Genomic DNA, 24938 nt, shown 5'->3' on the forward strand with positions numbered 1-24938 from the left:
TTTCCTCGACTCCTGAGCAAAGATAAAGAGTCAGTTCAGACCTGCAGTTGGTCCTCGTGGTGTTTGAACTTGAATTCAGCCTGATTTGTTTTTCATGTCTTCTCCTCCATCATCAGTTATCAGGAGAGCAGACAGTCAAAGTAGAAGAATTCAAACAAACACAGAGATTCTACTTACAGAGCAGACACAGCACAGATGTTTCCTTCATCGTCCTTCTCACTCATTTGACCTTTTTTTCATTTCTGTCACTGACACCAAGTAAAGCCCGCCCTCTTCCTCTGAGCACCAGCTTTCTATTGGTTCAAGGACAGTGAGGTGTCAGTGTGTGTGTGTGTGTGTGTGTCCCTCAGTGAGAGAGGCAGATATGAGCTGAAACACAGGAATCAAACCAGGGACGCTGCTGTTATGGAGCTGAACTGGAACCATTCAGACACTGAGGCCCTCTGAACACATTTTAATTACAGCTGTGCAGAGACACATGAACAGACCTGAACCTGAAATAAAAACTCTGCAGCATCAAACACAAACATCATGAAGGTTTTCTGCGGCCACTGAATGATGCTTCTGCTGTGTTCAGTCTGTGGTTGTAGTTTAACGTTTATTCTTTGCTTTCTGCATTAAAGCTGTGTGTGTGTTAGCAACAATCACACTAGTCAGATTTTCCATGTGACAGTTTTTTGAAACCCACAGAAGCACATGAAGAAAACCAGTGAAAACAGATCACTGACGGGAAACAAGAGCCAACAATCATGAATGAACTACAACAATTCCAACCAGTTACCGAGGACATGGGACATAGTAACATAACAAAATTTTGCATTTGAGTCATTTTGGTCTAGAAAGTGAAAAAAACAACATAAAAAATATGAAATATATAAAGAAATCTTCAAACATGTCCTGTGGTCTGAGGTGCTGGGGGGACCAGTTAGAAACCAGCAGCTGGACGTCAGTGGTTGGACTGGTGGACTACTTCAGTGAAGAGTAGACGACGTCTGGCTCTGGTTTAAAGTCTGAACACAAACACACACAGTTCAAACAATCTGATTCACGATTGTGCTTCACGACGTTCACAAGCTCTGTCTCCACTTTTTTCCCTCTCTGTTTAAATCTAACATGATATAACAGAAACTGAATCTTTACATCTGAAGTAGATTCACTCTTCTCATTTCCTGCTTCATATTTTTCATTTAAACCCTCTACTGCACACATTTTGACGGTACATGCTGAAAATTATTCAACATCTCACTAATTTTGGGTAATTATATTGCCAAAAGAAAAATGTTATATTTCAGAAATCCCCTAAAGAAACAACAGAGCAATTATAACTCACACATCATTACACAACTGTGGTTAAGGAATAAAAACATAAAAAAACACTTAAAACGCGTTTACTTATATAACATGATACAGACTCAGGTTTGAATAGTACAGTATCATGTCATACTGATTCTCATGGTTTGAGACATTGTTTTTATTCTGTGTGAAACTTTCCCAAAAAGTTCCTCTGTGCTGTAAAACAGATGTCGACTCAGGAACCCTGCACCATGCCCTGTTTGATTCACTTCACTTTTATTTGCATTGCCCCAAATCACAAGAACAATTGCCTCAAGGTGGTATATATTGTAATGTAATGACCATTCAACAATGTAGAGAAAACCCTGACAATTAGATGACTCCCTATAAGCAAGCACTTGGCTGCAGTAGGAAGGGAAAACTCCCTTTTCACAGGAAGAAAGCTCCAGCAGAACCGGACTCAGGGAGGGACGGCCATCTTCAGGACCAGCTGAGTGATGGGGTTGGTGAATATGTTGTTGGCCAGAGTGATATATTATATTATAATGTCTCAATCTGATTTTGAATGAGAACTCTGGGTCTCTGCTTCTTCCACTTCTCTTTACATATACCCCACTACTGTTTCATTCTCTCTTCTTGCTTTCTTTTTTGGATTTGGATTTGGACTTTGTGTAATTCCAAGTTTAGGACCACATTTCCACTTGGCCCAAGCTTGGTTGCACAGCAACCCAATGTAAATTTCACAACTGTGTGAATTGCTGTGTTTTGACACTGTGTAAATAAAATTGAACTGAACTGAAATAATCCAGCAATATTCCGAAACCCTGTTTTCTAGATTTACAGGGCAGGTACTGCTTGAATTTGCTCTTGCCCCTAATTGGCAACATTTGCTCATCCACACGTCTCTGGCGTAGAAAGCTGTTTCAACATCACGAGGATGTTGAAACACACACACACCCACAGGCACTCCCGCTACACACACCCCCAATACATTTCCCATCAGGCTTCACCCTTAAAGGACCAAGCTTCCTACATGTTATTGAACTTTTCCAAACACTCAGGTTGGTTGGCATCATTTAAGTTCACATGTACTGGATAAGAGGCTTAAAGAAACTTTCTGTTGCCCTGGTGCAACGCTATGCTAATGAGAGCGTATTCTAGATGATCTAGTTTAATTTGGTTATATTAGCTTAGCTTAGCATGATTGCTGGAAACGGAGTGACAGCCACCTTGTTTCTGTTAAAAGGCAGCAAGACCTGGATGGCCTTGTTCTGATGGTTGTTTGTCCATTCCTGATGTCTTCAGCTCTTACTGCTGAGTAGACCACAGCTGTATCAGTCTCTGCAAAATGAAACAGAGTTGCTTTATCTGTCCATGTAGCCAGATAACACACACCAATTAGTTAAACTGCAGGAATGTCTTAAAGACATAAAGCCGTCCTTCAATGCACATATTAAACAAATATGTAGGACTGCTTTCTGAATGCATCTCTGAATGTTGAGAAACTGCAGTAGTCAGTATAACAGACATTTAACATAATCCCACTGGCCCCAGTCTTCATAATACTGGCCCCTAGCCTGGATAAACAGACACTTGCAAGAGAAGTTTGAAAGTTCCTTCCCTGAATACCACATACACAGTGAAATGCTGCAGGCGTTTAGTCCAGTAAAGTGCACACTTTCCATTGTTTGACTGGAGACACAACTACCAGTACATGTATGCATGTGGTGTACCAAAGCAAACATCTGGACTGAGACACAGATGTTTGCTTTTTATTTGGTTGATTTTGTTTCAAGTTTGTGCTGCACTCAGACCAAAATCCTGCTCTTTATCTTATATGATATATATATATATATATATATATATATATATATATATATATATATATATATATATATATATATATATATATATATATATATATCTTACATGAGCTCTACCAGAGCTGCTTTGTATTATTCACTGTTCAAAATGGTTCATCTTTATCTACAGCTGAAAGGCTGCTTAGTCTTGTGTGTGAGAGGAACATTTAAAGACAGAAAGGAAGTTGTTTAGCTGCTTCCTCTTTAGAGCAAATCTATAAGTGACTGTGTTGTTCATATCTCTTTAAAGGACAGGCTGGCTTTTATTTATATCTCAGTTTAATATCATCCACAGGTCTGATCTAAGCTTGAACCTGAGTCATGATGTCACTCAGTGACTGCAAGGAGAATTAAAGACTCTTTTAAAAGTTAAATGAGAAGAGCAACTGCACATCTCGGTCTGTTCGATCTGAACGCTGTTTGTTCATAACTGGTATGAACTGCATCACTCTCTGAAGAATTAAACATTTTAATTACTGCAGCACAGCTGTGTCAAAACACAGTTTTTAAAACTGCATCTTGCAGAGAGTGAGTGTTGAATTTAAAAAATGCAGAAGCCATTCACACCTTTTTTCTTCTCTCAGCACCTCTGCTGTGAACCAATGAATGACCGACAGAACGGCCATGAGTTTGTGTGAACAGGAAGGTGGCATCCACGAAGCTTCTTTCAGTGCAGCCTGAGAAGCCTCACCACAAGCTCGAAAAACCCGGTGCAGTGAGAATTCTCACCAGGTTCAGACTAACTGCGGTTGTCAGCAGCATGTTGCTTCTGTGTTTTACATGCAGAGCTTTAGAAATGAAGCTTTAACTAAAGAACCATTTGAGAGGCTGAAAACACACATTTGATGATCTTTGGCCTCTTTATGTGTCTCATCTCAACCACTTGTTTGTGAACCACATCTGGGCCTCATATGTGCCGCTACTGCACTGCCAAATACTCTGTGATCCAGATGTGGCCCAAAAATCATGATATTAAAGGTTAATAATTTAAAACCTGTATGACAATTAGCCATCCAGCATCACAGATGCTAACAGAGTATACTCTGTTAGCATCTGTGATGCTGGATGTGTTCAGATTGTTTCCTATTGGAAACAATCTGAACACATCCAGACTGGTTCATAAGCGGTGGACCTACATCATTGTTCGCAACCACACGTGGTTCTAAGAAAATGTAGACAAGTCTCATTTGAATCAAACAACTGAGATATTTTATTCATGCTACAACACATCAGAGAGTTGCACTGTTGAACTGGCTGACACAGAACAGTGAACGCTGACTCACACACGTGTCAGTTGTCTTCTAACACACAAAAACATTTCCTGGACTGTGGGAGAAGCTGGAGTACCCGGAGAGAACCCACTCAGTCACAGGGAGAACACGCTAAGAAACTCCACACAGACAGAAGCAGTCAGCTGCTGGAATCAAACCCATCTACTGCACCACAGTGCAACACAGATGTCAGAATGTATTTACAAATGTGCTCAATGTTAAATTATTAAATGTTCTTACTTCCCAAAGAGTATAAAAAGAATGCTTCTCAAATCTGTAAAATCCATAAATATCACCTCTGCTTTGTTTTACTGGCACGACTGATGCTCTGCAGCTTTACCTTCATCTGCTGACATTTTCAAATTTAATAGCAAAAATATTTTACTGTAAAATCATCTAAATGGTCCTTTAATCTAAGAAAACGTCTACATTTGGAGACATTGAAGTGTGCGTAAAATGTAAATTTACAAAAGTCTGAGTCTCACCTTCAACTTTCCTCTCAACATCTTGTCTCACCAGCAGAACCAGTAACACCAGTAGAACCACAAGAAAGACTGATCCAACAGACAATACAGAGAAAACAGGAGGAAAGAGTGATGGAGGAGGTGTGGTTGCAGGTGGAGGTGTGGTGGCGTCTTCCCCTAAAATAAAGCAAACACAGTCATTAAGTTGTCGTCACATTGTGAATGTTGAAAGCTGCAGAAACACAGACAGGTGAGTGTGTCACCTGTGACAGTGATCCAGCTGGATGGAGACTCTCCATGACCGCTGATGTCACACTTGTAGAGGCCTTCATCAGACCTGGAAACATGCTGGATGGTCATGTGACCTGTAGGCTGCTTCCTGATGAGGGAGCCATCTTTATAGAAAGCAGCTGGGAGGTTGGAGGGAGTGGTCTTTGTTTTACAGAGCAGAGTGACGTCATCTCCCTCCATCACAGGGAGGACAGGACTCTGCAGGATCACTGATCCACCTCAACACAGAGACAAACTACAGCATTTCATCCATTTACACACAGCTTCATCAACACTAACTCCACACACTCAGCTTACCAGTGACTGTCAGGTTAACCATGTTACTGATGGGACCCTCTCTGGACTCACACCAGTAAACTCCACTGTCATGGGTGAAAACATCGATGTTACAAGAAGAACCAGCTGCTTTTCCCCACCCATCTCCACACTGAGTCCTTTGTCCTTTGCTTGCGTTTCTCCTCAGAGTCCATCCAGCAGAGCTGTCGTCCTCCTCACAGCTCAGAGACACAAAGTCTCCTTCAAAGAACTGAGAGCTGCTGGGACTCACAGTCAGACGAGCTGTGAGGGTTAAAAGGAAAAACTGATGATCACGTCTTTGAGATCTTTACTGAAAGTTTTAATCCAAATGTGTAAAACCTGTCAGAGTATATCAGGTTTAAACTGTGACAGAAGAAGGTTACTGACCTTGGTTTGTTGTGCAGCTCAGCAGTGAGATCAGAACTAAAGAGAAATGACACTCAGGTTGATTTGACATAAACACACAAAGGTGATCACTCAGAACAACTTTGTATTATTTGATGTTTCCCTCTAAGACAGAAACAAACTCTTCATGTTGTGTCGCCTACAGCCCAGTTTGATCTTCCTGTCAGAGGAAACGTGGATCTAAACCAGGTCAGCAAAAAGCTGCTCGTACTAAACCAGAGACTCCAGGATTTCACTTTTCAACTTCTCGATGATCAGAATTATTAAATAAAACTGATCACATCATTTCATGCTTCATGAGCTGCTTCTGGAGTTACTGTAGAACAAGGAAGTCCTTCAAGTTACATTATAGTTACACTGAATACATACAAACAACTAGTACTGAACTAAGGTCTGTCCTCTGCTCTGTTCACACAAACACCAACATTTTATTTCAGCTTTTCACTCATAAATTCATCAGTAACTCTGTGAAACTTCAGACCTGCAGTTGGTCCTCGTGGTGTTTGAACTTGAATTCAGCCTGATTTGTTTTTCATGTCTTCTCCTCCATCATCAGTTATCAGGAGAGCAGACAGTCAAAGTACAAGAATTCAAACAAACACAGAGATTCTACTTACAGAGCAGACACAGCACAGATGTTTCCTTCATCGTCCTTCTCACTCATTTCAGCTTTTTTTCATTTCTGTCACCGACACCAAGTAAAGCCCGCCCTCTTCCTTTGAGTCTGTTTCTTCCTCTATTTGTACAGCGATAGTGGTGGATTCCTAACCTCTTAATGATTCATTCATGTGATACATCTATTTCAGAATATAAACTTGTTATTGCAAAACATTTTATATTAAGTTGCTTGTCTCTGTGATAATTGTAGCTGGGATATAATTAACAGAATCCTCCATCCTCCAACACCATCCTGTTGGTGGACAAAGTTTGAAGCTGGTCAGGCATCTTGTGTTTACGACTAAAGTCATTTGTCTTAGAAACACTAGCATGTGTCAACACGTGTCAGCACTGAGATCAGCTCATCTACCTGCAGGTGACGCTGCTCACAGCTGCTACTCGTAGTCTTTCTCCACAGTATCACAGGAGGTCTGTTTCATCACTGTGTCGGCTACATATCAGCAGTGTTGGGCAAGTTACTTTGAAAAAGTGATTAATTATAGTTACTAGTTACTTCTTCAAAAAAGTAACTGAGTTAATAACTGAGTTACAAATTCTAAAAGTAATTAATTACTTGAAAAGTAACTATTGCGTTACTTAAAAAAAACAAAAAACGTTTAAGCCTCTGGGGTCCAGGGTATAATTGCCCATTTTTAACTACTTTTGATTCTCCCTCTATATTTTACCCCTAAAAACTCTTTACTTTGCCTTGTTTGGTATCATTCTTTTCAGCACAACCTCACGTGTCTGAATCTACAGTTATGTTTTCATGTTGATATACTGTATTAACACAATTGATCTAAAATCAGACAAAAAACATAAAATCAGAGTAGAAAAAGTGATATTTTTTACTGTAACAACCACAAATATGTTTAATGATGATCTTTCATAACTTTAAATGCAAATATAAATTGTCAATTTTAAAATCCTGTGCACAAGTTTTGCAAACAAAGTTATTTGCATAAATTTACCTTTTACCCTTTTTTAAATAACCATTTCAAACTATTTACAGAACAATCAGCTGTTCTTCAATAAGATGCCACAAATTATTTGTGCCACTCCAAAAAATAATTTCTTTCCTCTATAAAGGAGAACATCACAGCCTGATACCTGCAGGTCTGACAGCAGCAGGTGTATCACTGCTGTTTCTACCTGGAGACAGCAGTCGCCTCATTGTTCTGACACACAACACAAAACTATCCACACACTACACACTAACTACACAGACAACACATTAACTACACACTCAAAACATGCTAAACATCACAAATCTCTCACATCTCTAAACTCTCTCTCTCTCTCGCCCTCACTCCTAAAACTTCCCCTGTTTTTGTTTTTTGTTTTGCTCATAAGCAGAGAATGCTTGCTAGTCTGCAACCTTTAACACCCAAAGAGCCATTTGGACCCGGTTTCCACGCAAAAGAAAACACTGGGAGCCACAAATATTTGTGACATCTAAAATGAAGATAACACTGTATATATTGTTTTTTACTTTTTATGCTTTGTGTGAACAACTAAGGTGTGCTGCTTTTGAAATCCATGAAGTGCTACAGAGAAAATTACATTTTATTTATGTAATTAACACATTTTGAACTCTTAAAGAGATATAACAAAAGGAAAGATGCTGAACTAAAATGATCCAGCAAACAAAACTGTTGTGAGCCACCACCCTTATATCGCCTTTGGGCTGTTGGAGCCTTGACCTGACTTTAAAAAAATAATTGGAACAAAAACACTATGCTGCTAAAAGATGAATAATATATTATTATATATAATAGATAATAATAATAATATATTATTATTCATAATATAATTTTTAAATATATATTTTACCAGGGTTTAGTGTGTCTGGCGGAGCGCAGTCTGCAGCGCCGCTGTAGGGGAGGCGGACGCACCTGAGCGGCACCAGCAATCACGCCTCGCCGCCTTAACGTCTGTGCTCTCTCTGCTGTTGTGTTGGTGTGTGTCGGGCTGTGAGCTGAAAAGCTACAGCCGGCTGTATGCGTACAGCAACCGTGTGTGAAAAGTGGTCAATAAAGAGATGCTGAAAAGCGAGTTCATGTAAACATCGTCGGGTCTGCCGTTTACAATAAGACTTCTGCTCCTGAACCTCTGCGCACAGCGTCTGCAAATCGGGGCTGTACGAAGTCACTTTCATCTTCACGCAGAACTGTAAGCTGTGAGATGTGAGCGGTGTTTGTTTTTAACATAGTTCACGGTGGAGAACAGCTGCTGACATAATGTGGATCCGAAGATCCATAATTGGCTTCCGCAAGTGTGACGCTTATTTTGAGCGATGAAAAAATAATTGAAAAATAAAATATAATTTTATTTTTCTATTTCAATATTACAATAATCTTCCAATTTAGAACTACAGGTTAAAAAAGAACTAACATAAATAAATTACACTTCAGCTAAATACTTCTAATTTATTTTCCCAAACCACGCAGAGCCGCAGGTTGCCGACAGTAAACGTGACGAAACTATTGAGGAAAAAACGCAGCGTATTGTTTATCATGGCTCTGGTTTTACGTGGCCTATCAACACAGTTTACAAACTGGTATCTATCACCTTGTTGCTTTGTCTTTAAGTGGTCATGTGATTGACTTACCACGACTACTTTATTCTTCCTCAGTCAAACAGCAGCACTCACGCAATTGTTTTGCCCCCCTGAGCTCCAGGAGTTAGATGCTAGTGCTAGACAGTGATCGTGATTACCGTCCGTGGGAGCTCGCAGCTGCTTAAAGCTGTAGCGCCCAGATTACTTACAGCTACAGTGGGGCAAAAAAGTATTTAGTCAGCCACCGATTGTGCAAGTTCCCCCACTTAAAATGATGACAGAGGTCAGTAATTTGCACCAGAGGTACACTTCAACTGTGAGAGACAGAATGTGAAAAAAAAATCCATGAATCCACATGGTAGGATTTGTAAAGAATTTATTCGTAAATCAGGGTGGAAAATAAGTATTTGGTCAATAACAAAAATACAACTCAATACTTTGTAACATAACCTTTGTTGGCAATAACAGAGGTCAAACGTTTACTATAGATCTTTACCAGGTTTGCACACAGTAGCTGGTATTTTGGCCCATTCCTCCATGCAGATCTTCTCGAGAGCAGTGATGTTTTGGGGCTGTCGCCGAGCAACACGGACTTTCAACTCCCGCCACAGATTTTCTATGGGGTTGAGGTCTGGAGACTGGCTAGGCCACTCCAGGACTTTCAAATGCTTCTTACGGAGCCACTCCTTTGTTGCCCGGGCGGTGTGTTTTGGATCATTGTCATGTTGGAAGACCCAGCCTCGTTTCATCTTCAAAGTTCTCACTGATGGAAGGAGGTTTTGGCTCAAAATCTCACGATACATGGCCCCATTCATTCTGTCCTTAACACGGATCAGTCGTCCTGTCCCCTTGGCAGAAAAACAGCCCCATAGCATGATGTTTCCACCCCCATGCTTCACAGTAGGTATGGTGTTCTTGGGATGCAACTCAGTATTCTTCTTCCTCCAAACACGACGAGTTGAGTTTATACCAAAAAGTTCTACTTTGGTTTCATCTGACCACATGACATTCTCCCAATCCTCTGCTGTATCATCCATGTGCTCTCTGGCAAACTTCAGACGGGCCTGGACATGCACTGGCTTCAGCAGCGGAACACGTCTGGCACTGCGGGATTTGATTCCCTGCCGTTGTAGTGTGTTACTGATGGTGACCTTTGTTACTTTGGTCCCAGCTCTCTGCAGGTCATTCACCAGGTCCCCCCGTGTGGTTCTGGGATCTTTGCTCACCGTTCTCATGATCATTTTGACCCCACGGGATGAGATCTTGCGTGGAGCCCCAGATCGAGGGAGATTATCAGTGGTCTTGTATGTCTTCCATTTTCTGATGATTGCTCCCACAGTTGATTTTTTCACACCGAGCTGCTTGCCTATTGTAGATTCACTCTTCCCAGTCTGGTGCAGGTCTACAATACTTTTCCTGGTGTCCTTCGAAAGCTCTTTGGTCTTGGCCATGGCGGAGTTTGGAGTCTGACTGTTTGAGGCTGTGGACAGGTGTCTTTTATGCAGATGATGAGTTCAAACGGGTGCCATTCATACAGGTAACGAGTGGGGGACAGAAAAGCTTCTTACAGAAGACGTTACAGGTCTGTGAAAGCCAGAGATTTTCCTTGTTTGAGGTGACCAAATACTTATTTTCCACCCTGATTTACGAATAAATTCTTTACAAATCCTACCATGTGAATTCATGGATTTTTTTTTTCACATTCTGTCTCTCACAGTTGAAGTGTACCTCTGGTGCAAATTACTGACCTCTGTCATCATTTTAAGTGGGGGAACTTGCACAATCGGTGGCTGACTAAATACTTTTTTGCCCCACTGTACTTGCCTGCAACTGATGCGGTAAGCTGAACACAGCTTCAACCGTCTGTTTGTTGAAAAATAGTAACGGGCCACATTTTCTTGTTAGTAACTGTAACTGTTGTGATATTTTGATACCATGGTAGCATTTGCTGAGTATTGTTTTTGATGATATTATACAAAGGACCCTGTTTCTGCAATGCCCTTTGTTTGAACCTCATCTCCTCTTGCTGTGACCCCATGGGCGACTTTCCTTGGCCTGCTGGTCTGGAAAATCCAACAGTTGATCTATATGTAAAGAAGGCATTTCTGCGTTGATCCTGCCGTGGAACAATGGGACAAGGTGCAAGCTCTCATGCTCACAGGACGTGGGGGTGCATTCCTGGAGTGCACACCAAGCTTGCAGCCTGCTAAAGATCACACACAATTGATTGTGTGCCTCTAGGTATATATGGTTAAACATTTCCTAATGCAAATAACTACATGTGCTGTGCTGTGCCAGTGTGCCTGCACATGTGATGTGACAATAAAAGTGATTTGATTTGATTTGACATGCAGTATTCTACCATGTGCAAACTTATATCACTAAAGGATTCTAACTGTCTAGTGTTTAACGGACCTGTCAAAGGTATGTTGAGATTATAGAAGGCCCCTTTCAGAGCTAGGGGGAACTTCCTTATATGGTTGTAACTTGAAACTTGTTGACACACGAACCCTTCTGCCTATAAAAACTGCTGCATAAAAGAATAAACTTTGAGTTAGTTTGGGATGACAATTTAGAACAGTCTCCGCGTCTTTTTGTTCTTCCAAACTGCTCCCGGTACTCCGGCCGGTACCGTAATTAACCGTTGATCATGTGCTAGACAGTGATCGTGATGATGCGGTAAGCTGAACACAGCTTCAACCGTCTGTTTGTTGAAAAATAGTAACGGACCACATTTTCTTGTTAGTAACTGTAACTGCGTTGTAACGATAGGAATAGTAATTAGTTAGATTACTAGTTACTGAAAAAAGTAACGCCGTTATTCCCATCACTGCATATCAGTCATCTCCAGCTTCTCCTCCTGCACCATCTACAGATTTAACCCCTTCAGTGTATGTCGGGAATTCCCTTTCTCTACATTTCACAGCTCTGATGTTTCGGGTCTCGGTGTGTTTCATGTCTCGGTGTGTCACTCCTCAGACGGAGGTTGTTTCATAATCTTTCTGTGGTTTTATGAAACAATGAAGACAAACTGATTGTTTCACAGTTGTGGGTAGTTTCACACTGTGTTATCAGGCTGCTGAGGATGTTTGTCTGAGTGTTTGTGTTATCAATCATTGCCGCTGCAGTGTGGTGCTGATGCAGGCCTCACACCGTCACAGGAAGGAGGAAGTGAAACTGACACAGACGGTAAAACCTTCTTGTTACAGCGTTTCTCTCGTCTGCTGGGGATGAAGAATCATTACACAACAGTGAGAAGTTATTTTGGATCTGAACAGATGGAAAAGTGTCGCATTGGAGCGATTTCATAATCAATGTGACCTTTTGGCCCATGAGGTCAGCTCATCGTTGCCCCCTGTTGGTGATTGTGTGAACTGAGGTTTCACAGGTCACACAAAAGGCTGGAAGTTTAAATAAGAAGGAATAAACATCGTGAAAGAGAAATGAAATGTTTGCAAAGTGAATTTAAGTCAAATATGAACTTGTTTTTTAAAAAGAAAAAAACCCAGAAGGTCGACCTTGTTTTTTAAGCCAATAATATCACAGCAGTTGTTTGAAATTAGCTGTAGACTGTAGGCATTGAACGGGGAAAAAACCTGCAACTTAAGAAAACAGTCCATTGCAGTCCATTTGGCCTCTCAGGGCCACCGTAGCTGCAGGTTAATATTTATATTTTTAACTTTTTATATTCAGTGTTTTCAGAGACCCTCGCAGCACATAACGAGTTCAGATTTAGTGTTTATTATCTTTTATTTCTTCATCCTTTGCTTGTTTGCCTTTGTTTCCACAGTAAAAAGTGTGCCACTAACTCGACGACCACCTCTTCTTATAAAGTTTTACAGGTTCCAGTTATCATCCAGGTAAGAATTACAGAGAGTCAAGTGCTGTGTCAGTGTGGTTTACTAATAAAGAGAACACGAATTACAAAGTAGAACAGAACTATAAATTAATAAAGCAAAACAAGGCAGCTCCGAATTGGTCTCAGGCACTAGAGGGCAGCACATAGTCAGAAACATCCTTACAGTCAGTGTCCACATTTTAGGTCCACATGGGCCCTCAAAAAGTATGTTTATTTACTAATTATGCTGCTTGCCCTGTTCAGACTACTTCCTGCCTGCATGTTGGATCCAGAGATTTAGACGTGTTGCTGCCATCAATTCAAAATAAGTTCATATTTTTTTTGAAACAGAACAAAAATCTCAGATTAATAATTTGATATTTTCTATGTTCTACTGTAAGTAAAATTTAAGAGCCTTGCATATCATTGTATTCTGTAGTTTTCTCACTGAGAGAAAACTACACAACAGTGGGATTGAAAACAAATTTTAGTTTTGAATAAATAACCTGCTTTGACACCTAACCTGTACTGACCTCTTAAATAAAGCCCCTGCATCATGCTCCACGGTGTTTATCTATTTCATTTTGCAGCTGTGACAAAGATGGACGAGGCAGGTAAACACTACTCAGATGTGATGCCATGTGTGAAATTTAAGAAAATTAAATTATAAAACCATCACAATTATAACAGAGTGTTCAGTGCAGGTTGGAACTGTCCACCCGTGTCAACAGAAAAACATCAAGCTAGCTAAACTACAGCCACATCTTAAAGACGTAAAAAGGTTATGATGGTTTGGACGTGTGCAGAGGAAGGAGAGTGGATATACTGGGCAAAGGGTGGTGAAGATGTATGGAATGCCAGGACTGCCATAATGAATTAATGAAATACACCATTAAATAATTAATTAAATGTGGCAATAATTAATTAATTACATGTGTCGTAAATATTTATGTAATTAATTATTTCTGATTTTAATTAATTATTGCCACATTTAAGTAATTATTTAATGGTGTATTTAATTAATTCATTATGGCAGTCCTGGCGTTCCATGAAGATGGAGCTGCAGGCAGGAGGAGAATAGAAATACAACAGAGGGTTGGTTAGAAGGAGGAGGATGCTGGGATGGAGGCTGACGAGTCACTATGGAGACCAGTAAAGGGAACATCCAAAAGAAAAGGAATTCACAGAAAACTGAGGCTACTGTAAAAATCTCAGAAACATGATGCACAGCCAGATATTTCCTCTGGATGGCAGAGTAACGCTGGTTTCTTGTTCTGTTTTTCATTTATAAAGCAGCCGCTCTGCTGTAACACTCAGTGTAGCCAGTAAATGGCAGCAGATTTAAAAAAAAACCTTTTCAGTGGCGACCACGTGGTGACAGAAGCCGGGTTTTCTCCTCTTTTACTGGTAATTGTAACATTTTAATTAGGCTTTTTTGCTGTTTTTGTTTAGAACAAACAAATACAAAAAGGAGAAAAAATTAGTTTTTACTCATGAAAACATTTCAGCTGCTACCAGAAACTGACAACTTTTAAATCTGTTGTTTTTTTCATGTCAGCTGCTTTATGGTTTGTTTCTCGTAGACTAAGGAAGTATGACTTGTTTGAGTCGAATTAACAGAGAAATGAAAGTGAAACATGTAAAAATCTCTGAAATCTGTGGATGTCCTCTGCTCTGAGGTGCTGGGAGGACCAGTTAGAGACCAGCAGCTGGACGTCAGTGGTTGGACTGGTGGACTACTTCAGTGAAGAGTAGACGACGTCTGGCTCTGGTTTAAAGTCTGAACACAAACACAGTTCAAACAACAGGAAACATGATTACAAGCTTTGTAGTTCAATAAAGACCTCCAACCTCTCTGCATCACACACAGTCCCAGTTCAGACTTTACTGGGAACCAGCTCAGATACAAATCACACTTTAGGTGCCTGTTTGATTCACAGAACTGAGCCTGGAGCCCACAGAGCTGCAACAATTTGTTAAACAAGTGCATTAAGTCACATTTTAAAAGATGAATGATTTGCTGCTTCCAGCTTCGCTCTCATATTTAAGCAAAGTTTCCGTCTTATTATTAGAGAATTTTATTTTTTTGTGAAAATGACGCCACATATTATGACTTTGTATCGACGGCTTCCCATCACGATGCACAAAGAGGGTGAGAGTATGACCTCAGACCTCTACAGCTGTGCTGAGCACCCTGCTCCATACTTTCTTCCCATCCCAGCAACACATTCATCAGATTTGCAGTTGACTCACGGTGGTCGGTGTCATTTCTGGGGACAATGAGTCTACCCAGCGACTGTCTCAGTGGTTTAAAGACAACAACTTGGTCCCCAAAATGTCCAGGACACGAGACAGGACCATGGACTTCACTGTGATTAAGCACGTAATTATCAGCAGGAACTGTGTGGAAAAGGTCACAGACGTCCAGTTTCTGGGATTTTACAACAACAAGAGCCTGAACGTGTGGTTAAGAAGGCAAAGCAGAGATTTAACTTCTTCTGCAGGGTCCTCATGAAGAATATTATCCCCCGAGACTCTTTATTTTTTCTTTTGTTCTTTCTTTTCAGATTGCTTAGAACTCTGGCTTCTAGCAGGTGCTAAAAACAGAATAATAATAATAATAATAATAAACAGTACCAGGGACTTCCACCAAATGAAAACCCCAAGTCAAGGTGACCTGAGTAGGTCCAAGTGTATAAGGGCTCTCGGTGTCCTTCTACCCTTTTTATTCCCGTGCTAGGCATGTGCTTCATGGGGCTGTGCAATTTGGATAACTTGTGAGTTTATAGGTGTTTTTCTTTGTAAACTTCTTCAGTAGTTGTCATGACTGTTGTGATGGATCATTGCACAGTTGAGTGGTGGAGTACTTTAATGACTGATGGGGGTTTCACAGTTTTTTTTCTCCTCTTAACACCTGTGCTGTGAACCAATGACTGATCGGATAGAACTATGAAGTGTTTCTGAGAAAAACAAAGGTGCCATCAACCGAGCTGCAAACTTTGCTCAAGACTTTACCGCAGAGATTGTTTGACAAGCTGAAAACACGTAAGTCAGACTTTACTGGAAACCATCTCAGCAACAAGTTACAGCACTTCCACGCTCCACAAAGTTTAGCTGTGAGACATCGATGAAATAAACAAAACTCAAACCTTTAACCCACAGAGCTCATCAGCTTAAGTCTCTCTTCTCTCCACCTCAACAGGCTGAGCTGTGAGACTTCGTGGCTCAAGAGTTGGGAGTTCGTCTTGTAATCAGAAGGTTGCTGGTTCGAGCCCCAGCTTGGACAGTCTCGGTCGTTGTGTCCTTGGGCAAGACACTTCACCCGTTGCCTACTGGTGGTGGTCAGAGGCCAGTCTCTGGCAGCCTCGCCTCTGTCAGTGCGCCCCAGGGCAGCTGTGGCTACAATGTAGCTTGGCATCACCAGTGTGTGAATGGGTGGATGACTGGATGTGTAAAGCGCTATACAAATACAGGCCATTTACTTAAAAAACAGGAACCACCAGCAGACTCTGAAACCTGTCTGTGCAGCTTTGGACACAGTTTACAATATTTTAATCTGCCTTGGTGCAGCACCTCAGTTCATCCTCACTGTGAAAGAAGCAGCTTTAGTTACGCACAAACTTCTTATTAGAGTTTATCTTCAAACATTGTTTTCAGAGCTCAGTTACTATGAACACGGAGGTAGGAGCTCCACCAGGTCATGAGATCACATGGAGTCATCTTCCTCCTGATCCCAAGGTTTTATCCCCTGTCCAGCACCCTGGCACAGACGTGTCCAGGACAGCTCCAGGGGAACATTAGCACTCTAATGTTTAGCTCTAAAAAAATACCTGACTGCAGAAGTGAAGAAGAGCAGCTTTACCTCTCGTGTCTGATCGCTTTTTCTTCTCTTTGATGATTTTTCCATAAGTGACGTCTTCAGTTCTCCCTGCAGCTGCATCTGTCTCTGCACAGTAAAACACACACAGTCACACTGTCACTGCAGACAGAACAGCTGACACATTACAGCTATGACAAAACATGTTACAGATAATAGTCAGACACACACTGTGTGTGTTTCTGTGACTGCCACACACCTGGTATCTTTGGATCAATAACTTGCTGTCAGTGGGTCAGAGTGGGCCGACACAGCCCTGCAGCTCAACACTGGATCCTCACAGAGCTGTGTGCTGAGCCCCTGCTCTATAATCTGGTGAACCCTGATGACACCACAGTGTCCAGGACAAACGACCTGATCACCGACTGACCACGAGGAGAGGGTCAGGACTTCCTGTTTCTGCAAGTTTACTTCAAGCAGAAATGACCCAGGGTCTAAACACGGATTGGGTAAAGACATCACAGCAGAGACTTTCCTGAGGGTCCTCAGGAAGATCCCCATACCATGGCTCCACATGTTAGTGTATTGCTTGTGTGTGGTTTTGCTGTTGCACAGAAAAAGGAGCTCCACAGGGTTACTGGATGGCTTCTCCCAACTCTGGAGGACCTACATAGTTCCTGCTGCCTCAAAAAGGCTAATATCATCATCATGGCTTCTTTGGACTGTGCTCATGTTTGAACTGTTACCATCAGGCAGACAAAACCGAACGATTAAAACAAGGACAAACAGACTGGAAAACAGTTTTTATTGCAGAGCTGTGTCACCAGTCAGTGCTGACATGAATGAGCTCTGTGCACTAAGGAGCTGTGCAGTTTGGGAGAACGTAGAAAGGTTGCTTTAGTCTTTGTTCATTAGTTTTTATCCATTATGTAGTTTACAGTTTTTAAATAGTTTCCATGATGCTGAGGCTGCACTTGTGTGTGAGGCGGGTGGGGGAGTATTTGGGGTTTCACTGTTTTTTTCTCCTCTCTGCACCTCTGCTGTGAACCACAAACACCTTCTTGCACTTTTGGTAACTGAAGCAGTTTGTGCTGCAGCTGGTATCAGACTAATGCTGGGCTCCAGACACTTCACAGCCAAAGAGACAAAAATAAAGGAGTTATTTTGGTTCTTAGAGCCGTTCAGGTATCAGTAGCAAACAGCACAATACTGACTTATTTGTCCTCATAAAACACTTTAATGAATAGAGCCTGGTCACTGCTCTGTGTTTGGATTATTTAGCGAGTCACAAACACACAGCAGTGACAGGACAGATTTAAAGTTTACACTTTTACTGCTGTTTACATTCAGTGCTGCCATCTTGGATTACTAACTCAGGGGAAGTTGGTGCTCCAACTTTCAGTGTGGGAAACTTAAGTTGAGCTTCATGTTCCACAGAAAATCTGATTGGGAATAATTCACAGTTCAGAATCCTTCAATCCAACATTGGGCCTTGGTGCAGCACCTGAGTCCATCCTCGTGTGAAAGAAGCAGCTTTAGTAATGTGGAAACTTCTCATCATTAAATATTTTGTGTTCAGACAAAGAAGAAGATGTTTAATCACTGCAGCGCTTACTGTGTGTAAACAGTATTTGTAATGAAGCATCACACACACAGTAAGTGGGGATTTTTTATAAACTGCTCGTCACAGTTTCTCCTCTCAGCACCTTTGCTGTGAGCCAATCAGTGAAAGGATAGATTTGTGAGGTGTCTGTGTTAAAAGCAAAGCCGCCATCTTCTCTCAGTGCAGACTGACACACTAAACACAAGCACGAAAGGTGACATGTTCTCATCAGTGTTGTCAGACTCGTACCATAACACCTTTAAAATAAACCAGGTTTCACACAGTGCTGTTCATATACAAAAAGCATGAACAGAAAATGAAGTCAATCAGGTTTAAAATAGAGAATTAGAAAAAAATTACAGTCAACCTCTTAAAAAGTGTGAAAGTTTTAAACTCAGAAAGAGACGAGGCCTAACATGGAAGGGCAGATCATTGCACAACTCTGGGGCAGCTACAGTCTCCTCTAAATCTATGCTTAGTTTTTGTCAACTTCAAGAGCTGCTTATAGGTGGCTCCAAACGAGCAGGCAGATATACATGGCTGCAGTTTCAGACTGAGAGCAGCCAACAACAGGAAGATTCTGTTGTGGTTTGCAAAAACTAAAATACGATGTTGTAAAATTGAATTAAAGGACAGTGTGGCTGAAAACACTCTTTGGTCTGTTTGGCCTTATTTATAGGACTCATGTTGACAACTAAGTCATCCTTTTAACAACCTGTGTGTGAGCTGCAGCTGAAGTTGTGCGACTGCAGAAGCACACTCAAACACAGAAGGATAAAAACCACGTGAACATCATCGGGACGTTTTTATGCAGAAGTGAAGAAGAGCAGCTTTACCTCTCGTCTGTGATCGTTTGTTCTTGTCTGTGATGATTTTTCCATAAGTGACGTCTTCAGTTCTCACTGCTGAGTAAACTGCAGCTGGATCAGCGTCTGCACAGTAAAACACACACAGAGGACGTCACTGCAGACAGAACAGCTGAGAACAGACATGAAACTGCTGCCACTCACAAATCTTTATATGAAACACTCAGAGTGTTTTCAGTTACTGCTCAGGTTATTTTAAAAGTTTAAAATAGTTCAACATGAATTAAAATGTGAGGTAAAGAGACCTGATAAAGGACGAACTGAATGCCAGACATGTCAGCTGATCAGAATAACAGGACGTCAGACAAACTGTTAAATTATTGACTTTATAAAAGATAAATTCAGAATTTAGATAGAGAGCCAGAAGGAATTTCTTATGCTGGTGTCATAAATATGAAAGAGTAAATCTTAAAAGGAAAACCGTGAACAATATTGCAGGAAATTAGTTTATAGTAATTGGAAATTTACAATACAATAAGTATATTTTATATTTAGTAAATATGATAACAGTCTCTGACCTGTGTGAGTTTACAGAAATACTCTTACAAATAACTCACGTGTTTCTTCCTCTATTTAACATTCACACCTCTGTGTTGAAACACCTGCAGATGAAGCTCTTATTGTTCCTTCCTCAGAAACAGTCGCAGACTCGTTAGTGTTAACCACAGACGACAAACACACCGTTCAGCACACACAGAACTTAACATGGTGTGAAAATCTACAGACAGACTGATATTCATTTGCTGTACATGAGGTGATTGTTGTTATAACTGACCTGTTTAAATGTTATTAAAGCTTACAGTCTGCATAATTAGGGGCGTGGCCTATTTATATCTGCCAGCTGTCAGTTGGGCTTCACTTTAGTTAATTGGAGTCCCTGAACTGGACCTCTGCCCAAGGGTGTAGATTTGGTTTTGGCATTGGTGGGGACGGATGATTCTTTTTTTTTTTTTTTTTCCTTTTTGTCTTTGCTTCTTGATAAAAAAAAGGAGAAATATACTTGCCTACATATGCTATTCTACCTGCTTTTAAACCGTTTAAAATTACAATTTTATATGTGAATTATATAATGTTAAATTACTATTAAACAAATGACTGACTAAAGTATTTTAGACTTTAGTTTACTTCAACCATATTCCATATAAATCAAGTATCATACAAACATAAAAACACCTTCAAATACAGTCATGACAATAAAAGAATATGACTTTAAGGACTTAACAACATCACTTCAGTTACACCAACATCTCTGACACATTAGCACTAAGGGAACACTGAATGACCTGCTGGGTTTTGTCCATAAAACTACTCATCTAAGATTACCACAAAGTCAAAGATCTCTCAGCAAAATTATGCAACATTTTAGGCACTACTGCCCCGATCAACTCAGTGAGCTGGGACTTTTTATTCTATACATGAACTACTGTTACAGCAACAGACATGAGCTACTGGTGTCCCACACAACAACTCAATGTGAAGCAGCCACGCACATGCCTGCTCCTCTCGTTAACTGAGGTAAACTGCTGGCATATTTGTTTTACATCTATACTGTCCAGTCTCTCCTGGTGGACATGGCATACAGCAGCATTGTTTAATCTCATTTGAGTCATTGTTGACCTTAGTCATGTTTTTAGTCTTCTGAGAGCACTGAAGCTTCTTTCAGCCTCAGCCAATGATACTGGGATGATGATAATAAATACTAGTTAATCTATAGCACCAACTCATCAGTCAGTCACCTGTGACCTCGCCTCTCCACCTCTGTCTGAGCTACAACATGGCAGAGCTGCCTCTGTCACCTGATGAATAACAGTGAGACATTCCAAATACATGCAGTCACACATGTGCTTCAAATACAGTCATGAACCAACAAGTCATCATCCAGTTTCACCTGTGATCTTGTGTCACCATTACTCTCTGAGCTCTGTGTTGGTTCTTCTGTCACCTGACAAATAGGACATACATGACAATAAGAATAAAATGTGGAGCTGCTTCAGTGTTTCTGTCACTTTGTGCAGATCTTGACTCATCAGTAATGTTTGTAGGCTGAGTGCATTTTTAAAACAAGTTGTGCAAACTACACTACAAGGTGGATATTTGCAAAATCATGACTATGACCTATGAATACGTCAGTGCCATTAGGATGAAATTATTGTGTCACCAACATTTTAATGTTAGACATATAATTTTAACAGCCTCTGTAAACTATGGTAAATGCTTTGGTATAGCACTTTTCTAGTCCATAGGACCCCAAAGCGCTTTACACTACATTCAGTCATCCACCCATTCACACACTGGTGATAGCAAGCTACAGCTGCCCTGGGGCGCACTGACAGAGGCGAGGCTGCCGGACACCGGCGCCACCGGGCCCTCTGACCACCACCAGTAGGCAAACATGGGGTTAGTATCTTGCCCAAGGATATTTGGCATGCAGCCAGGATGCAGCCTGGGATCGAACCACCGACCTTCTGATTAGTTGCTGACCTGCTCTGCCACCTGAGCTACAGCCATCCCTACAGTGGTTTGCAAAAGTATTCGGCCCCCTTGAACTTTTCCACATTTTGTCACATTACAGCCATAGTTTCTTTGAAAAATACTTTCTTATATCCAGGTTCTTCCTTTGTGCTGCCATCCTCCTCTCCTCCTCGCAGTGCAGGTTTGCTGCTGCTAAAACTAAACAGAGCTCGCTGAAAGGCACAGCCAATCACGTTGGCCATATTTGTCACATGACGTAGGACTCCAGTAGAGGACATAATTCAACTCTTTCTGCACCGCTGGATGAATGAGACGCTGACAGATCGATTTTTTTTCTTTCTATGGGTTCTGTTTTTCTTTACTCGATGAGATCAAATTATTGGTGGGGACATGTCCCTTCCGTCCATGCCAAATCCAAGCCCTTGGTGTGGCCTATTTGTCTGTTGGAGTCCCTGAACTGCACCTCTGTTGAGTGAAATTCTAGGATCTTATTTGGATGTTACTGAGCACTAATTAGCAGCTATCAGTCCCTTTCTGTTTGTCTCATACAGTCTATGGAGAAGCTTGATAACCAAGCTAGCTAACATTAGCTGATAGCTGATAAATAGAGTTTTACCGTTTTATAAACACAGTTTTCTCCACACTGGAAACCCACATCCCCACCAAACGTCCCTCATTATTACCTCTGCTGTGTTTCACAGGCTGCTGTCTGCGATGTGATATTTTGACATCACTGTATGTGACATCATCTCGTGCAGCTTTGCCTTGATCTGCTGAAATTTAACAGTAATACCATTGTATGAGAAACTAAATGTTACTTGCACAGAAACACAATATAAACACTAAAATGTAATCATAATAAATGTTTAGATTAATCAACAAATCAAATTCCTCGCATGAAAGATCAGAAAGTCTCACCTTCAGGTTTTCTGTGATTACATTGTCTCACCAGCAGAACCAGTAACACCAGAAGCACCAAAACACAGACTGATCCAACAGAGATTAACACATGAAGAAGAACAGAAGAACCAGGGCGAGTAGCTGATGTAGGGATAGAGGTGGATGTAGATACAGGTGTGGGAGTAGATGGAGATTTGTTTGTAGGTTTCCCTTAAATAAACAACATGTAATCATTAGTTTATTGTGAATGTTGAAAGCTGCAGAAACACAGACAGGTGAGTGTGTCACCTGTGACAGTGATCCAGCTGGATGGAGACTCTCCATGACCGCTGATGTCACACTTGTAGAGGCCTTCATCAGACCTGGAAACATGCTGGATGGTCATGTGACCTGTAGGCTGCTTCCTGATGAGGGAGCCATCTTTATAGAAAGCAGCTGGGAGGTTGGAGGGAGTGGTCTTTGTTTTACAGAGCAGAGTGACGTCATCTCCCTCCATCACAGGGAGGACAGGACTCTGCAGGATCACTGATCCACCTCAACACAGAGACAAACTACAGCATTTCATCCATTTACACACAGCTTCATCAACACTAACTCCACACACTCAGCTTACCAGTGACTGTCAGGTTAACCATGTTACTGATGGGACCCTCTCTGGACTCACACCAGTAAACTCCACTGTCCTGGGTGAAAACATCGATGTTACAAGAAGAACCAGCTGATCTTCCCCACCCATCTCCTCCACACTGAGTCCTCTGTCTTGCATTTGTGTTTCTCCTCAGAGTCCATCCAGCAGAGCTGTCGTCCTCCTCACAGCTCAGAGACACAAAGACTCCTTCAAAGAACTGAGAGCTGCTGGGACTCACAGTCAGACGAGCTGTGAGGGTTACAATGAAAAACTGATGATCACGTCTTTGAGATCTTTACTGAAGGTTTTAATCCAAATGTGTAAAACCTGTCAGAGTTTATCAGGTTTAAACTGTGACAGAAGAAGGTTACTGACCTTGGTTTGTTGTGCAGCTCAGCAGTGAGATCAGAACTAAAGAGAAATGACACTCAGGTTGATTTGACATAAACACACAAAGGTGATCACTCAGAACAACTTTGTATTATTTGATGTTTCCCTCTAAGACAGAAACATCAAACTCTCCATGTTGTGTCGCCTACAGCCCAGTTTGATCTTCCTGTCAGAGGAAACGTGGATCTAAACCAGGTCAGCAAAAAGCTGCTCGTACTAAACCAGAGACTCCAGGATTTCAATTTCAACTTCTCGATGATCAGAATTATTAAATAAAACTGATCACATCATTTCATGCTTCATGAGCTGCTTCTGGAGTTACTGTAGAACAAGGAAGTCCTTCAAGTTACATTATAGTTACACTGAATACATACAAACTATAACTAAACTAAGGTCTGTCCTCTGCTCTGTTCACACAAACACCAACATTTTATTTCAGCTTTTCACTCATAAATTCATCAGTAACTCTGTGAAACTTCAGACCTGCAGTTGGTCCTCGTGGTGTTTGAACTTGAATTCAGCCTGATTTGTTTTTCATGTCTTCTCCTCCATCATCAGTTATCAGGAGAGCAGACAGTCAAAGTACAAGAATTCAAACAAACACAGAGATTCTACTTACAGAGCAGACACAGCACAGATGTTTCCTTCATCGTCCTTCTCACTCATTTGAGCTTTTTTTCATTTCTGTCACTGACACCAAGCAAAGCCCGCCCTCTTCCTCTGAGTCTGTTTCTTCCTATATTTGTACAAACACAACGTTTACAGAGCGTGTGTCTTTGAGATTCATGCATTAAAGCTATTTTAAAAGACTACAACCAGTTACAATATTTAATCCAACGTTTAATGATTCAATTCAGTTTTATTTATCTAGGGTCAAATCCCAACAACAGTCACAAACCCAGATAATACAGAGAAAACCCAACAAGTGGACAATCGCATTTGATCAGGAACTTAGATTAATAATAATGAATAATTAAAATGTGGTTTAAGGTTTATAAACACTTAGTGCCTGGAAAGGAAAAACGCAATGCATCATGGGAATACCTGGCAGCCTACGTCTATTGCAGCATAACTAAAGGAGGATTCAGGGTCACCTGGTCCAGCCCTAACTATATGCTTTAGCAAAAAGGAAAGTTTTAAGCCTAATCTTGAAAGTAGAGATAGTGTCTGTCTCCTGAATCCAAACTGGAAGCTGGTTCCACAGAAGAGGGGCCTGAAAACTGAAGGCTCTGCCTCCCATTCTACTTTTAAATACTCTAGGAACAACAAGTAGGCCTGCAGAGCGAGAGCGAAGTGCTCTAATAGGGTGATATGGTACTACAAG

The 24938-nt window shown here is 41.1% G+C and overlaps 1 protein-coding gene across 1 annotated transcript; it reads right to left on the reverse strand.

Annotated features, from left to right (window-relative positions):
- Positions 1 to 1546: 1546 nt before the first annotated feature.
- LOC146578601 (sialoadhesin-like) lies at positions 1547 to 23965 on the reverse strand. Its single transcript, XM_085269160.1, has 11 exons — positions 23600 to 23965; positions 23210 to 23473; positions 22885 to 23130; positions 22615 to 22806; positions 22380 to 22466; positions 19195 to 19290; positions 5862 to 5901; positions 5479 to 5543; positions 5154 to 5399; positions 4912 to 5067; positions 1547 to 2634 (listed from the first exon to the last, which is right to left on the reverse strand). Exons 1-11 carry the CDS (start codon positions 23667 to 23669, stop codon positions 2489 to 2491), a joined length of 1608 nt encoding a protein of 535 aa, XP_085125286.1. The 5' UTR covers positions 23670 to 23965; the 3' UTR covers positions 1547 to 2488.
- Between the last annotated feature and the right edge of the window lie 973 nt (positions 23966 to 24938).

The sequence above is a fragment of the Mchenga conophoros genome, linkage group LG3 (genome assembly GCF_057382185.1).
Source record: "Mchenga conophoros isolate Kocher_MC1m ecotype Shallow Benthic linkage group LG3, M_conophoros_male_GT1.1, whole genome shotgun sequence".
NCBI classification, from domain to species: Eukaryota; Metazoa; Chordata; class Actinopteri; order Cichliformes; family Cichlidae; genus Mchenga; species Mchenga conophoros.

Coding starts and splice junctions, on each gene's coding strand:
- LOC146578601 (XM_085269160.1), bottom strand. CDS start 23,669: ATGTCAAATCAACCTGAGTGTCATTTCTCTTTAGTTCTGATCTCACTG. Junction 5,902..19,194: donor CAAACGATCACAGACGAGAG/GTAAAGCTGCTC, acceptor ATTTCTCTTTAG/TTCTGATCTCACTGCTGAGC. Junction 2,635..4,911: donor TGTTGAGAGGAAAGTTGAAG/GTGAGACTCAGA, acceptor TTCATTTTGCAG/AGACTGATACAGCTGTGGTC.